Genomic DNA, 16648 nt, shown 5'->3' on the forward strand with positions numbered 1-16648 from the left:
TCATATAGTGTCGAGAAGTTAGTGACCGGAAACGTAGGTTGCAATAGCCGATTTCGCAAACGCTATCCCTGTTAAATTAGGGCTTATCGAATGTTCAGGTCATGACAGGGTTGTCGAGGTGTTTTGCGATTGGTTATGAATGTGCACGCGACGTGCAGCAAATCCCCTTGTGGAGGGGATGTGCTAAGGAACCTTGAGTTGTTTCTTTTTCTCGTTTCTTCTGTTGAAGAACCTTGTAAAGTAAGATGAAGAAAAATGTCCCTCAAATTAAGGTATATCCGGGTAAGCACAATGTCATCTGCCTGGAGGGAGCTACCGAACTGGTATTGTCGGCATAGGCGCTGCTGAGATAATGAGATTTTGAAGCCAGCCTTTCCTTAATTAATCTTCAACTACATTTCTCTTCTTGGATTGACTCGGTGGTGCTATCAGTTGTCCTTGGCATAACTCATAGTTAGCAGGTCTAGGCTGCCCCCCTTTCATCGAGTCTAGCTAAGTCCACTGGGCCGAGGAGCCTTGGCCACCAGGACAAAGACCATCAACTAGAGCCTAATGAGGAATAAACCGCCTTACGGGTTGGAAGATCCTCCAGCGGAGTCGGCAAGACAGTGCAGCAGTTATGGAATCAGGGTGTTGAGAGAGGCAAACGACGGATCCTATTCCGACGATTCCGGGTCATAGTCATGACATGTAGGGAACAGGAGGTTGGGCCAAAAAGTCGAGCCGCTGTAGATATATCTGCAGCTGTAGAGTTGTTGGGGTATAGCATGCAGTAAAAGACAAGACAGGCTGCATATTCATCCTTACTTGATGTGCCCAAAGGATCTTCGCCAGGGAACCTTGAACTTCCAAGACTTGATGCTTGGCAGCCTGGGTCCTGGGAAATATTCTTCAGATGCAGGTGCCGTGCCATTTTCGCAAGGTGATCCTACAGACTTAACCAAGGTATTAATTAGGTCAGGTTCCTTCCATGAGATGAATATTCACTTCCAATAGGCTCCTTCTAGTACCTGAACAGTTTAGCCCGGTGCGGGGAGAGTCAAACTCCGTTCGGAAAAGCGGAGCCTGCCCGCTACAGCCCTCTGAGAGCATGGGAGAACGTGAGCAGCGGGCTTCAGGGTTGGCCGATGGCGCCTGTTGGCCCTGGAGGATGTGCGATGTGCTACTGGGTCAGCACTTTAGTGGCTCCCCAGGGTGCATCTGGCCCGTTGTAAAGGACCCTAAAATTCCATTCTTTGCCTGCTCATTCCTACCCCATTGGCTGGCCGGGGGCTTCACCAGCGCGGGGCTGAGTTTGAAGGTGCGGCAAATCCAGTCTCATTCATTCATCCATTTTTGGGCCCCTTCCCCAAGCTTCGTTTTCGTTCGTTTCTTTTAGTCTCATCTCAATCTTGATCCTACCTATAACCTCTTCGTCAACATATATTTATAAATAAAAACTTCATTCGTATTACATTTGTTCCGCCTCTTCCTTATCTGGGCGTCATTGTTGCCGGTCTACTCTCGACGCGACGCTACACAGCGTGACATACACTCATACCCTGGCTTCTGCGGTCGTTCATTGCATTTTGATTCGCCTTTACAATGAGACGCCAGAATCGTTCGTGCGACCAGTGTCGCAAAGCCAAACGGGCATGCGATGCGCCGTCATTATGGGACATTCAGCGTAACTCGCAGAGGCTTCGCAACGGCACCGAGAGCGTTAGCGGAGCTTCTCTTGCTGAAGAACATCTTGGTAGGTTTTACCTTTGTCGGGCTCCTGTTTCCCCTTCTCCCCCCCCCTCATCGTCTTTTTATAACGTTGACGATGCTAACCGGGGGACCCGTGGAACCTCACAGATGAGATTGATTCCAGAGCTTTACGATGTTCATACTGCCTTCGCACTCGCAAACAATGTACATTTCATTGGGTTCGCGCTCAACTACAGACTGGCCCGGCCGCCGCCAACACCATTGCCAACCCTGATGCTGCCTCTCAGAATGCTGCCAACCCTCGCCGGGTACCCGATCAATCGCGCACAAAGGCCAAGCGTCAACGACCGCGCCCTCAACAGCAACCTGGACCTGCGCCGGTTCAGGCGCCTCTTCCGACCCAGTCGCTTGATGTTAACGCAACTGCCTTGCTCGATATGCTACAGGCGCCTCCGACGACGCATGACTTGAGTTGCTGGGGACCAATGGACACAACCGGCTTCGGCAACTTCCCTGCTTTCCCTCATACTACCTTCGATGCCATGCCCGTCAATGGCGTCTTCGACCCGACCGCATTTGATGCTAGCCTTCACAACAGTGTTTTCCAGAGCTTCGAGCCTAATTCGACATCGGGGCACCCACATCACATGGATTTGGCGCCCTCCACAGAGCTCACCAGCCAAGCTTTACACTCGCGACATCAAACGACAGAGGATGAGAATGCTGACAACGGATGGCCTCTATTTCAGACTCAGTCTGTTGGCAGTGACGTTCCCTTTCAGCCTTCTCCTTCAGCCTCCAATTCATACGAAAGCGACATCTCATCCAGATCTTTAAGTGTACGACGTTATCCGGAAAGTTTGGCAAGGAGTTATAGCACTTCTATCTCACCCTTCTCAGTAACACACAATATGATGACAAAGACGAACAACAACATGATTTCAGACAACTTGATGAGAATATACCATGACGTTCTGGAGCATGCCCTCTCTTGCTGGCTGTCGGAAGAAACATGCCCTTATAAACCTAATACCATCACTCGACCATCAAATAACGGTGTTAGTTGGCTAGCATCTCACTTTGAGGGACTGAGTGTCGGCCAACCGAAACAGCAAGACAACAGGATATATCGACGAGTCATCCAGCTTGACAAGCAGGCACAAGCGACGAAGTTGATTCGATTAAGTAAATCAGATGACAGAGCTGCTTCAAAGGCGTTGCATTTGGCCATTATGGCTTTTGCGACGCAGTGGGCTCAAGGTAGTCAGCGTGAGCGAGACAGGTTCCCGCATAGCCTGACACAAATGGATAGTATGCGATCAGAATTCGACGACATCAACGAAGATTTTGACCGGACGCTTCAAAAGACGTTTTGGGCTCAAGCCAAAAGAGCACTGCAGGACTGTTCCGATATGGAGTGCTTTCGTGTGGTCTGCGCGGATCTGATAATGGGATTGGCGCAGAAACCAAGGGACGATGAAGATAACAACGATGGGCCTTACAGCACGAGTAACTTTGATGGCGAAAGCCCTATTGCTTCAGGAGAGGGATCAATTGCTTCCCAGCTTAGTGAAATCATTGCTGCTGAAGGCCCGCCTGTCTTCATGGAACGTGCTGCAAGAAAGATGCATGCTCTGAAATTCCAGTATGAGGCACGGGAGACAGGGGTTCTCGATGTGTCTGGAAGCTCTCTGGGATTGGAGAAGGCGACTGCCGCAGATGCTCTGAGCGAGGAAGACAAGGGTACCATTGGCCTGGTTTACTGGATGACAGTCATGTTCGACACTGTTTCGTCCTCCATGAACGGCCGGCCTGTAGTTGTCTCGGATGAGGAGTGCCACCATGACCCGACGTACCCTGATCATCCAGAGCATGAATCTTACAACATCGAGTATCGACCACAGGACGCCCGGTGGTGGGCGGAACTCTTCGGTCGCGAAAACAAAGACGGTGTCCTCCGCTGGCCTTGTTCGTATGATGCCGCCTCCAAGGGTGTTGTCACTGCCGCACCTATCAAGGTTATCCTGTTTCGACATGTCTCGTATCTTCAAAACACGATCAGGAGTCGATACCGTGGCGAACCAGTCGAGAAGGTCATCTCAAACGCAATGGCTGTTTATAAGCATTGGAACGTAAGCTACGGCGCATTCTTCAGAGATCTGGTCGAACAATATGACTCTGTTCCAACACTCATCCAGAGCTGGTTTGTATGTGTGGTGGCCCATTTCCACTGTGCTGCTCTTTTAATGGCAGATCTGATTGAGCTTGTCGACGAGAATAAACTAGGGTTAGATTATTCGACCCAAGTTCGTCAAGCAGCCAACGTAGTGGCCAGCCTCCGACGAGACAGTGCAGCTATTCTCTCGGACCTCGCTCGTGTCTCCACACGCCCTCGAGCCGGTGATGTACCCGGAACTGGTATCTCAGACCTTCACTTCGCAGTTGTTGAGGGGTCCATCTTGACGGAACCATGGACTATGATCCTCATCAGGGCGTTTACCAAAGCCGCCATTCTACTTCTTACTGAGGCGGAAGAGAAGGTTCGACACGAACACATGCCTCTAGAGACGCCTAGTGTCATTCATGTGGTGCGCAGGTGCGAGGATTGTACGAAAGCACTTTGGTGCTTAGGTAAGAAGTCAGACATGGCTCGCAACATCGCCAGCATTTTATCCTCAGCATTGGGCCCTTACATGATACCGATGAACATGTCGAATATGCCTGTTCCGTCTGTCGAACCAGTCATGGTCTAAATTCTGGCGCAGGGTTTTTTACTTGTATTTGTTTTGCATGTAAGCGAATAGCAGATTTGGGTATTGGATATCACGGAACAACAATACGGTAATTAGCGAAATGAAACAAACGAACGAATTCCATAAACCTACGTGTATCTCTGGTAGATCTTTAAGGCGAAACAGCCATTGTCGTCAATGGCGTGCCGCTTTGAGATTCAGCTTGATCGGTTGTTAATGTTAATTGAAGGGCATGATGTCTCCAAATCAGATGATATATTTCGGTAGATTCATAGAGTGCTGTGACATGTTGCTATATGTCCTCGGGCAAAAAGCGCTCTGCACGGTTTCCAATCTCAGCGCTTCTCAAGGCCTTGATAGATCAAGGACTGCTGACGTGCTGCAGAAAGCTGCTTACTCGATGATCACTCCATGGGGTGAATACCCTACCTGGGTATTATGACGGGGAACCATCTATCAGACACCGAGACGAATCCATCTCAAGACCTGCTTTATACACAGCCACTCGTCGAGTCCTGTAGGACCTTGGATCTTCACCATGGAGGTTGGGGGCCATGCAATAGCCCATAGGTCACAGAATCATATATCCCTTTTAAATCACTGTACCGAAGTTCTGTTACGTATCGTATCATACATGTACGAGAGAGGTCGCGTGACTAATTGAGAGGTCAAGTGATAAATCCCATACGTTCTTAAGCCAAAGAACAAAACAGCCAAGGATCTTGCTGATATGACCTATTTATGGCAACCTTATTTTCGAGTAAGCAAAGACGTTTGAAAGTAAGCTAAGGCGACCAATCGGGAAATATGTACAAGCTGACACTGGTGGCTGTCAAACAAGGCTCAGCTATGGCTTAGAAACGCCAACAAACTCCGTTGGACATACACCGACGATCCTCTAACCTTGGTGCATCCCGTATAGAATTTCCCATGCAGTCTAAAGGCTTGGGACGGGTTTAATGCACAGTCAGATTTGACGTCGCATTTGATCTTATACATAGGTGCCTTGCCTTCTCGAGAGGAACTTCTGCTAACTTTAAAGCTAGACTATCAAAGATTCATGCATGGCAAGGGCGAATAAGATAGGTTGCCGATGGGTTTTCTTGGGGGCCATGCATCTATACCCTAAGAACAGCCTGGAAGATTTAGTGCTTACAGCATCGCCTTGATACTTTGGGTGTATGGTAGAGACGAGATGCACGAGAGGAGGGAGCCGGTCTTTTGTTTATATAGATCGTACCTCACGATTGTTGCATAAATTGTCTTCAATATTGTACAGGCTATTTATGTTTCTTCCAATTCCAACTCCTTGGTACTTCCATTCATCTGAGAACGTCAAGAACCTGTCTGCCAGTCACCATGGCACCCAATCCAGCCAGCAATCTCTGCACATCGACAGCATGTCTTCAACTCGCCGCAGACATGAAGCAAAGCATGGCATTGAACTACACCAGAATTGATCCATGTGAAGACTTTGAACAGTGTAAGTCGCCGCAATCATCATATAAGCCCAGCCCTAACGACCCTAGATGCCTGTGGCAACTGGGCTGAATATCACGACATCCCTCAAGGTGCAGAATCTATCTACGGCATATCGGCTTCCCAAGAACAAACATACATACTCGCGAGAAGAATCCTTGAAGACCCGTATCCTACAGGTGAAGATGCTGGCTATATCACTGTCAACTTGACCAAGGACCAGACCAAGGCGGATAAAAGGAATCTTGCCAAGATCCAAGAAGCTTATCAGGTCTGTCAGAATTACACTGCTCTTGAGGAAGAAGGCCTCGATAACCTGTCAGGAATCGTCAAAACGATCGTAGATTTATACCCTGCTGATGCGTCCAACATGACCACGGATTCTTCTGCTTTTACAGAGACGTTAGCGACCTTCGAAAGCTTCGGGATTGGAACTTTTCAACAGATGTTCATCTCACAGAATGAGTACGACCCGGAAGAAGTTATTCTGGGAATCTCTCCACCTCTATTCCAAGGATTGCGATTGCCGGATACAAAAGAAGACGAGGCAGAGTTGGTGGAAATAACCTCTGCCCTGCTCAGTGCGACGTACCCTTCTCAACTCAGCAACGTAACTGCAACCGATCTTGCAGAATCTCTTTATTCACTTCAAACAAAGCTCGTACTGGCTTGGACATGGAGCCTGACAAACGAAGTTTCTGATATCGTTCCAGCAGGGAATTTGAAGAAGCTGGCTCCCACCTTTGACTATGAGGGTGTGATAAAGCACCTTGCCCCCAAGAGCTGGACAGGGACAGTCAGCACTCGTTACCCCTCATACTTCAAGAACATGTCTGAAATTATCTCTCGAGCCCCGACTGAGACAGTCCAGGCGTACTTTGTATGGAAGATGATATCTTCTTTGTCATCCTATATCGAGCATGACTTGACCAACAAATACAACGACTTCCAAAACAAACTTGAAGGAAAGGATCCAGAAAGCCTTAGACCTCGCTGGAATAAATGCGTTACACTGTTGGACCAGGGAGTCGACTGGATTGTCAACATTCCCATCGCTGAGGTAGCTGTAGGTCCTCATGGTCTCACCTGGATCCTCACTCGCTTTTTTGTGGACAAGAACTTCGGCCCGGAAAAAATCAAGATAGCCTCGGAAATGGTCGACTATATCAAGGAGGCCTTCTCGGATCGAATCAAGACGCGTGAATGGGCAACTGAAAATGTCAAGAAAGCTGCCCTTGAGAAGATCGAGGCTATGCAAAAGATAATTGGACTTCCTACAGACCCCAATCCTATGGATCCCATCGCTATCGAGAAATACTACTCCGACATCCAAATCAAGCCATCTCTTATCCTAAACGCCCTCGCATTTGCAAAGTCCAGGATCGCGAAGCAGTGGAAGAGCCTTGCGGAGCCATACAGTAGAGGCCAACTCATCATGAGCACTCTGAAGACCAATGCATACTACGCCCAGACGCGGAACGAGATCGGCCTGCTCGCAGGATACCTCCAAGCTCCCCTTTTTGACCCGGGGTACCCCGACTACATCAACTACGGAGGTGCAGGTAGTATCGTTGGTCATGAGATCACACACGGCTTCGATAGTCAGGGGTACATGTACGACAAGACGGGAAACAAAACGTCATGGTGGGACAGGAAGTCGGAAGAAGCCTTTGTGAGCCAAACGAAATGCTTCGTCAAGCAGTACAGCAACTTCACTATAAAGACAACCGATGGTACAGCTCTCCCCGTCAATGGAAGCCTGACTCTTCCCGAAAACATCGCCGATGCCGGCGGTGTAGTGTCAAGTTTTGCGGCCTGGAAGAAGCGAGACAAGGATAGAGGAGTGGGCAAAAACCTTCCAGGTTTAGAGAAGTTCTCGCACGAGCAATTATTCTTCCTAAAATGGGGTCAAACCTGGTGTTCGAGGATTCAGCCTAAGTACTCTTTACAACTGCTTACCACGGACGTACACGCTCCCAGCGCTGCCAGAGCCTTACTGCCTTTGAAGAACTCGGCTGAGTTTAACAAGGCTTTCAGTTGCCAAAAGAAGGGTCCCGTTTGCGAGCTTTGGTGAGAAAGCAAGGGCATGGTGTGCAACCATTGTTTGGAAAAACATGAACGATGCATTTCTAGGTTAGATATAAATCAAATTGTACTACAACACAGCATGTTGCTTACTATACTCCCAGGATCTAAAGGCATCGAATAGCGCTATCGGTGAAGATCATTGTAGCATACGCTATCCTTTGCTTGTTTCCATGTCAAGACGGTCAAAGTACCAGCATCCTTCATATCGTAGCAGCAGTCGTCACCATGAGTCTATATTTCACTTGTGGTAATCGCACGTTATTCTCCAGGCTGTTTATGCTTTGTAAAAGTTCTTGGGGTCTTTGTCGATAGTCTAAGAGCTTTTGTCTATGGCTAATACTACACAGCTTGTAATTTTTCTATATGATATAACTTTTCGGGGAGTCATTGTCTTTGCACTTAGTAAGTGGATATCGTGGGCTCATAATACTAATACATTAGTCTCCTTCGGGCAATATTCTTACACAGCCATTTGTGTATGAGCTGAATTCAATGTTACGCGATTGTTTTGTAGCGTGTGAGGATAAAAGTAGCTCACTTCAGGCCGCCTGTCTGTTTGGCGAGCCTCCCCGATAGTTGCCTCGGCCACGTCGGCCACGAGACCAAGAGGCACGCCCTCTTCGGCCTCCACGCCCACCCCGACGTGGTCCGGAAGTAATTGTGTCCTTGCCTTGTTCTGGCAACTCGGCGTGGTTGGATTTGACGCTGTTATCAATAGTGCTTTGTGCAGGCAATTCGTCATTCTCTTGCGAAACCTTAGGTTGTGCCGATGTGCTTGGTTCGATGGTTCGCAAGTTATGTTGTGTTGATCGATCCGAGCTTTTTGCAGACGATCCTTGGGGTAGGTTCTTGCAGTGATCAGTCGGCTTCTGTGAATTCATTAATTTCTCTTGCTTAACCTCAGTGGGTAGTGGAATCTGAGATCCAGTAGCGATCTTCATAGGAGGCAGTGTAACACGGCGACGCATCTATTAACATTAGACAAATGAGCTAGTACTGGTTGATATGTGAGCAGCGAGCTTACTGGAGACACTGGCCCCTCAATGGCAGAAGTCAAGACTGCACCATCCGTGTCAGGTTCGTCCGAACCGTGTGACCCCTGCGACGGCTCACTCTTGGATTGGTTGCGTCGGGAATAATATGGAAGCTTGTATTCGACGCGTTGGTCCTCTGTAGCATCTTGCTGCTTTTTGGTGGCGTTGGATTCATTTGCAACTGTGGCAGTGGCTTCAAAGATCAGTAAAACTCCAGATATCGAACTCGTAAACTCACACTGCATGTTTTCACCAGCATCAACAAGATTTGCACATTTATTCTTGAGAGCGCGACCGACCGCTGCAATAAAAGCTTTCTTCTTTTTGTTGGAACCTGTATCCCGTGGTGCCATATGATCGCTGTCTTGAGAAGCTCGACTCCCCTAGGGCCGGCTAGTAATGAGCGACTGCTTCTTGGCCTCTTCCTCCTGCTCGGCAACCTCATCAGACCACTGCCGGCTAGTTTGTGAACTTACGTTCATCGGCTCATTTCCTACAGTAGATATGGTCGATGCCTCGGAGGTCTCAGTCACCATTAGTTGCCTAGCCTTGGCCAGCGTTCTGGGGGTAAACGTAGCGGCGACAGGATTCAATCGGTTTCCCTGCAAACAAGTGGTTAGAATCACCAAAGACTAGTTCTCTTCGGCTGAAACTACCTCTTGCTTTTGCGTTGGGGTACCGGTGACTTGTTCCTCACTGCCTTGTGCCTTGGACGATTTCCCTTGTTCGCCAGCTGCTGTTGCCGGCTTCTTAACCTTCGACAGTTCAGCCTTGGTCTGCTCCGAGGATAGGTCATTAACAAATCCTGCTTGATCAGATGAGGTGTTCTTGTCTTCATCCTTGGATCGCACAAAAACTTGCTTGGACCAAAGATCCGCATATCTTCCTCCAGCAACAATAAGTTCGTCGTGATTGCCTTGCTCGAGAATTTCGCCATTCTCGACCACAATAATTCGGTCTGCGTTCATAATTGTAGAAAGACGGTGGCTGCACGTGTCAGCATAATATTCAGCAGAAGTGAAAGGTAACAGCTTACGCAACGATGAAAGTAGTCCGGCCCTCGCATAATCTTTTAAAAGAGACCTGAATTTGTTGCTCGGTGTCTGTGTCTACCGCGCTGGTAGCTTCGTCGAGAAGAACAATGTCCGGCTTCTTGAGCATTGCCCTGGCTATGGCAATGCGCTGAAGTTCGCCACCAGATAATTTCCTATTAAGTCAGTGTACTATTCTCTACTCAGGTCAATCTTGACTCACACGCCACGCTCTCCAACACGTGTCTTGTACCCTGCCGAGAGTTAGATATCATTGCGGATGGCTTTCAGATGTGATCTTACCATGGGTGAAACCTTTGATCTTATCATGGATACATGCGGCTTTACATGCATCGTATACTTCCTCATCGGTTGCTGTGATTCTCCCATATCGTACGTTGTTCATGATTGTATCGTCGAACAGAATTGGGCTTTGGGGAACGACCCCAATGCGATCCCGAAGACTGAGAAGTGTCAACAAGAATTAGTGTTTTGGTGTGATATAAGCATGACTTACCTGAACAGGTCAACGTCTCTGATGTCCTGACCATCGATACAGATACGGCCCTCGCCCACGTCGTAAAACCGGTCCAGCAGTTTGATGAGGGTTGATTTTCCCGCTCCTGTAGCCCCAACGAAAGCAACGGTTTGTCCGGCAGGGACATGAAAGCTGACATCTTTGATGATTTCCTTCTTTTTGTCATAACTGAAAGAAACTTGTTCAAAATCCACCTCGCCAGCGACAAATTTCAACGGCCTGGCTCCTTTTTGGTTCTCAACCGAAGGCTGGGTTCTCATGATGTCCAGTAGCCGTTCAGCATCAATGAAGTCGTCACTTACATTTTTACCCAGCTTTGCGAAAAATTGAAGCGGCGACGTCAACTGTGCCCAATACATCAAGAGCATCGCGAACTGCCCAGAAGTTGCATGGCCAGCTTTGATACGGTAAACAGCGAGGAATGCACTGGCAAGAAGACCAGATGTGAGGACCAGAGTTTGAAAGCCAATAGAGACATACCATCCCAACACGTATTGCTGTTCTCTAAGCCAACGATTGGTAACTGCATTGGCATGTCGGTTATCTTCATAACCAATCTGGTTGAATGCACTGACAGTCTGCCACCCAAGAAAACCGGACTGGCGCACATAGTGTTCCTCGTATAGTGCATTGACCCGATTCCGGCTGGCCGCCTTGGAGTTGGCCACGAGTCTACTAGCGATGAGAAGAAAGAAGACGCCGGTGGCCACTGTAATAAGGCCTTCATATGGGCCAAAGGTAATAGAGAGATAGACAATGGCGACACCCATGTCGATGAGCATAGGAACAGCATAAAGCAAAACATTCTCGACGACGTTGGACACCGCACTGCCTCCGTAGATAGCCATCATCATGTCCGACGAACTCTTCGAATCGTGGAAATCTGCTGAGAGGTGCATCATATGGGAGTAGGCTGCTCGTGTTAGTGCGTCATGGGAGTAGTACTTGACAGGAACCCATAGCCACTGCCGAATAAGCTCGATACCGGATTCAGAAGCAGCCAAACGGAGTGCGGCGAATATGATGACTGCGATCCAAGGGTTGTGACTACCAGAGCCATTCAAACTGTCCATGATGATGCCGGTCTGACGGGGAATCAGAAGGTGGAGAGCGTTGGATGCGAATAGGCACAGGCACACGGCTGCTGCACGAAGCTGTAGGCCGACGTTGCCAACAGGCCACACATATGGGAAGAGAATCTTTATAGAGGTTAGTAACATGTTCCTACAGCAGTTCCAAAGGAATAATTGATCGTTCTTGTGTTATGGAGGTATAGGATGTGAAATCGTGCAAGCATCAATTCCATACCTTGAAGCCTTTCGCATACTCAAACCAGTTGCCACCTTCCTCAAGCCTCTTTTTCATAGCCTCTTTGGCCTCTCTCTCGCGACGTTCCCAGCTATACTCCGGGGCCTCGTCTTCTTCTTCCTCGGCCTGAAGCGTTGAACCATACCCAGACTCCTGACTAGTTGGAGTACTGGGTGAGGTGGTTGTAGCTTTGGGTAACAATGGTTCCCGTTCTTCGTCTAATGCCGCCCGAGATGATGTACCAAGAGTGAACAGGCCTGCAAGAGACACGAAAGAAAAACATCGAACGATGATACTAACGATGTTTAGAATACTGAAGATGCTGAACGGGGAGAGCAATCCCATTGTTGCAGACAATGACGCGATGAGAGCATCAAAAGACAAACCAAGCGCCCATGAACCAATGAAAGGATAAAAGGGCCCATGTTCAGCGTCAAGGCAACGGGTGAGCTGAATCCCGAACGCCAGGATGCATGCCAAATGCCCAATGATGATGTGATCTTCAGTTGGCCATTCTCGAATAAGGGCAGCCTGTATACCAAGCAGCAAAAGTTGAGCGGCGTATGTTAGAATGCACAGAAGGTAAAGGGTGAGTATATATGTGCCATTTGGGCGTTTTCTCTTGTGTTCATCCTTTTGAGAGGAGTGGGCTGTACAAGCCGAGACAAGGGAGGCGGAGAAAAAGTAGGTAAAAACCAGAACTGGGTACAAGTAATACAGAATCACCAAGGCGTTTTCTGCCGGTGAGGTTGCCGCCATGGTTTGAGAATGTGAATTGATCATCTATGGCGATGTGAGAGCGAGAGCGAGAGGGTGATTTTCACAGCTGATGTTGCAAGGGGTGAGATGATGGGGGGGATTCGATCCGACTTGAACGATGGTGATAGGGGAATGCAAGAGGACCAAAAGTAATCGAAAGTCGAAAAAGAGCGGTGCTCCACCTTGAAAGGAAACAAGACGCCAAGGAAAGCAAGAAAAGGAATGTTTTCTCTCGATCTGGGTAGCGAAAACTGTACTCACTCACCGGTCGTAACCCGATGTGCGATGGTGATGGCGGGAGCGGACGTTGAAGGTGAGTTGAGCGAAGATGAAAAATCCAAGTCCAGTCCGACAAGGCCCAGGCCTGACGATCACAAAAATGCGGTGGAACGTGACTAACAGGGTCTCGCCTGCACTTTTGCGTTCGTTGCGCTGATTTGCTTCTGAGATGCCTCTTTCCTCGGTCAAAGCATTTCCTCCCGTCTGTTTTTGGGAAGGAAGCTCAGCTCACTCAGCTCAGCTAAGGTACCTGCTCAGCTGCTTGCGGTGTGTTGGACGGTATGCGGGAAGGTGCGGGCCAGTACATCTGTTGTTGATCTTTAATCACCCAACGCACTTCTAATTTAACTGGGATACCGAGTAGGTACTATCTGCCTACTATAGGTGACCGTTAACAATATAATAACCTGCCTTTTAGGTCGTTCGAACTTTAAACAAGTTTTAATCAATTGCTTCGGATAGCGTGCAGTGAGATTCTCATCCTCAATCCTTGCTCGTGATGGATCGGGCCAAGCCAACAGCGACTCGTTTGATAGGCTCCTGCCTCCCTTTCTTTCCATTTCGCGAATGGTTCACCCAATCCACCCACAGATGCTTTCCTCTTGGCGTCCAACGGGAGCACAAGGAAGTAGAGGGGAAGAAGGCAACGGAAAAAATAACGAGCTATTGGCAGAAGACACAGCATGAATTACATCCGGAACAGACTTCACTACTTCAATTTCTTGAGGGGGACACTTCTCTAACACGCGACAAGGGTGTCTGAGTCGTTACAAAGCCATCCAAACTGACCGTATCCACTCAAATCTGGTCATACTCGCCAGCTCACGCGCCTTGTAATGCCTGATTGGTGTATGGCTGGCTTCCGGTTTCTTGGGTCGCCTCGTAAAACCAAACCCCTTGAAATCATGACCGGAAGAGAAGTTACAGGGCAATTATGCCGTCACCACTGAGGAACCAACTGATGGGAGAAGCCTAGTTGAGGCTCAACCCGCCCCCAATGAGACACCCAGTCTCGTGTTCAACAGCTCCTCTTCACCTCTTACCGCTTCAAAATACCAAGCCCTGTCTTAAAGCCTTCGACTCACGCGTCCCCTGTTCCATTCAACGTGTCTTGAAGGACAACACATGAGTCATAAAACAAACCAAACAGAGGCAAGACCCTGTTTTGTGCGAGACGTGGCAGATCAGGACAAACATAGCCAACATCAACTCAGCAACATTACTGCCGGCAGCATCGACTCAAGCTTATAACTGGCAATTTTCGACACATGGACATATCTGCCCTACGTGTCTATCTCCTAAGGCTATATAATGCCTATAGGGCCCCTATAGGCCCGCCGCTACTACAAATTAGTATTATATAAAAAATAACTTCTATAGGATAACCCCTGCTTAAATCCCTGTTTTTCCTATATCCCTTATTTAGCCTATAACTATATTTAAATATTAATAAAATTATACCTTATTATAAGGCTATAGCTAAGGCTATTAAAGCTATTTTTTTTACTATTAAATTAAAGCTTATTTTCTTTATAATAACTAATACTTTAAAAAGAGCTATATACTTAATAATAAATATAAAGTAATAGTAATTTAATAGTAATAATATAATAGTACTATAAGGCTTAATATTAAATTAAACCTTATATTAAAACTTAAGCTTTAAATAAATAATAAAAAAATCTCTTTTTTTTATAATATAATAATAAAAATAAGAAAATTATTAATATTAATATTCTAAGTAATATAATATATAAATTATCTACTATTAAAACTACTATTAAAATTACTACTTATTATAAGGTATTTTTTTTTTATATTTACTTAAATAATTATTATATAATTTATTCTTCTATAATACTTATTAATTTATAAGGAAGCCTTTACTTTAACTTAAAGCTTTCTATTAAAACTAATACTATATAATAAATATTAATTTATCCTATTTAAATTTATTTTAATTACTATAGTTAATTAAAAAGCTAATTATTCTTTATATATTATTAAATTATTTAAATATTTTAATTAAATATATTATTACTTTAAGGTCTATAATCTAAAGCCTATATCTGCCTAATTATATTTCCTTTAGGAATACCTTTTCCCTTATTAATAATATAATATTTTAATCTAGCTTTTAATATAAAGCATTAAGATATTTTTCTTCCTTAAAGACCTATTTAATATAATCTAATTTAATAAAATATAAAAAGACTAAAATTAAATAATTAAATTATATTAATATAATATTAAGCTAATTATTATATATAGATTTTTCTTTATATATACTATTAACCTTAATATTATAAAATATATTCTATTTAAAGGTTAATTAATATAGATATTTAATATATTTATTATTACTATTTAATATAATTATTAACTTCTCCTTATTATTATACTAATTACTATTACTATAGGCTAAGGCCTTAGGGCTAATATCTATAGGGTTAAGGCCTATTTAATATAATATATTATTATTTCCTTATAGCAGCTAATACTCCGAAAGGAGCTACATGCTTAATAGTAGGTATAGGGTAATAATAAGTTAATAGTAATAGTATAGTAGCGCTATAGGGCTTAATATTAAACTAAAACCTTATATAATATATTATTATATAAACTATTATTAATTAGCTTCCCTTATTATATAAGCAGTAGAATAAAATAATTTATATATTATACTGCTTAAAATATTAATATTAATAATTTCCATATTTTTATTATTATATTATAAAAAAAGGAAGATTTTTTATTATTTATTTAAAGCTTATATTTTAATATAAGGTTTAATTTAATATTAAGCCTTATAGTGCTATTATATTATTACTATTAAATTATTATTACTTTATATTTATTATTAAATATATAGCTCTTTTTAAAGTATTAGCTACTATAAAGGAAAAATATATTTCCTTATAATAGCTAATACTTTAAAAAGAGCTATATACTTAATAATAAATATAAAATAATAATAAGTTAATAATAATAATATAGTAATATTATAAGGTTTAATATTAAATTAAAACCTTATATTAAAATAAAAGCTTTAAATAAATAATAAAATATCCTTTTTATTTTATAATATAATAATATAAATAAGGAAATTATTAATATTAATAATTAAAGCAATATAATATATAAGTCTTTTTATTTAATTATTTATATAATAAAGAAAGCTAATTAATAATAGTCTTAATAATATATTATATTAAGTACGTCTAGACCTTAAATATAATAGCCTTAATACCTTAATCTATAGGAATAATAACCTATATAATAATAAAGAATAGTTAATTATTATATTAGCTTATAATAAAGAATATAATAAAAAGTTATATTAATTAACTTCTTAATAAAAAGAGCTTTAAAATATAATTAATAATATATATAGAAACTCTATATCTATATATAATAATAAGCTTAATATTATATTAATATAATTTAGCTATAAGGTCTTAATCCTTTTATATCTTATTAAAATCTACTATTAAAACTACTATTAAAATTACTGCTTATTATAAGGTATTTGTTTTTTATATTTACTTAGATAGTTATTATATAATCTATTTTTCTATAATACTTACTAATTTATAAGGAAGCCTTTATTTTCATTTAAAGCTTTCTATTAAACCTAGTATAACTATATAATAAATACTAACCTATTCTACTTAAATTTATCTTAAT

General features: G+C 43.9%; 3 protein-coding genes across 3 annotated transcripts; 2 read left to right on the plus strand and 1 right to left on the minus strand.

The window, feature by feature from the left end:
* Positions 1-1584: 1584 nt before the first annotated feature.
* Positions 1585-4445, plus strand: FSST1_005637 (uncharacterized protein; the record flags this gene model as incomplete). Its single annotated transcript, XM_083231933.1, has 2 exons — positions 1585-1735; positions 1840-4445. The coding sequence occupies 2 exons, from the start codon at positions 1585-1587 to the stop codon at positions 4443-4445; spliced, it is 2757 nt and encodes a 918-aa protein (XP_083089067.1).
* Positions 4446-5804: 1359 nt separating this feature from the next.
* Positions 5805-7998, plus strand: FSST1_005638 (M13 family metallopeptidase; the record flags this gene model as incomplete). Its single annotated transcript, XM_083231934.1, has 2 exons — positions 5805-5928; positions 5975-7998. The coding sequence occupies 2 exons, from the start codon at positions 5805-5807 to the stop codon at positions 7996-7998; spliced, it is 2148 nt and encodes a 715-aa protein (XP_083089068.1).
* Positions 7999-8551: 553 nt separating this feature from the next.
* Positions 8552-12682, minus strand: FSST1_005639 (ABC transporter ATP-binding protein; the record flags this gene model as incomplete). Its single annotated transcript, XM_083231935.1, has 10 exons — positions 8552-8980; positions 9037-9239; positions 9285-9429; positions 9523-9648; positions 9703-10033; positions 10083-10253; positions 10301-10331; positions 10381-10541; positions 10595-11814; positions 11924-12682. 10 exons carry the CDS (start codon positions 12680-12682, stop codon positions 8552-8554), a joined length of 3576 nt encoding a protein of 1191 aa, XP_083089069.1.
* Positions 12683-16648: the final 3966 nt, after the last annotated feature.

This window comes from Fusarium sambucinum, chromosome I, assembly GCF_050947815.1.
Source record: "Fusarium sambucinum isolate potato_lamoka chromosome I, whole genome shotgun sequence".
NCBI classification, from domain to species: Eukaryota; Fungi; Ascomycota; class Sordariomycetes; order Hypocreales; family Nectriaceae; genus Fusarium; species Fusarium sambucinum.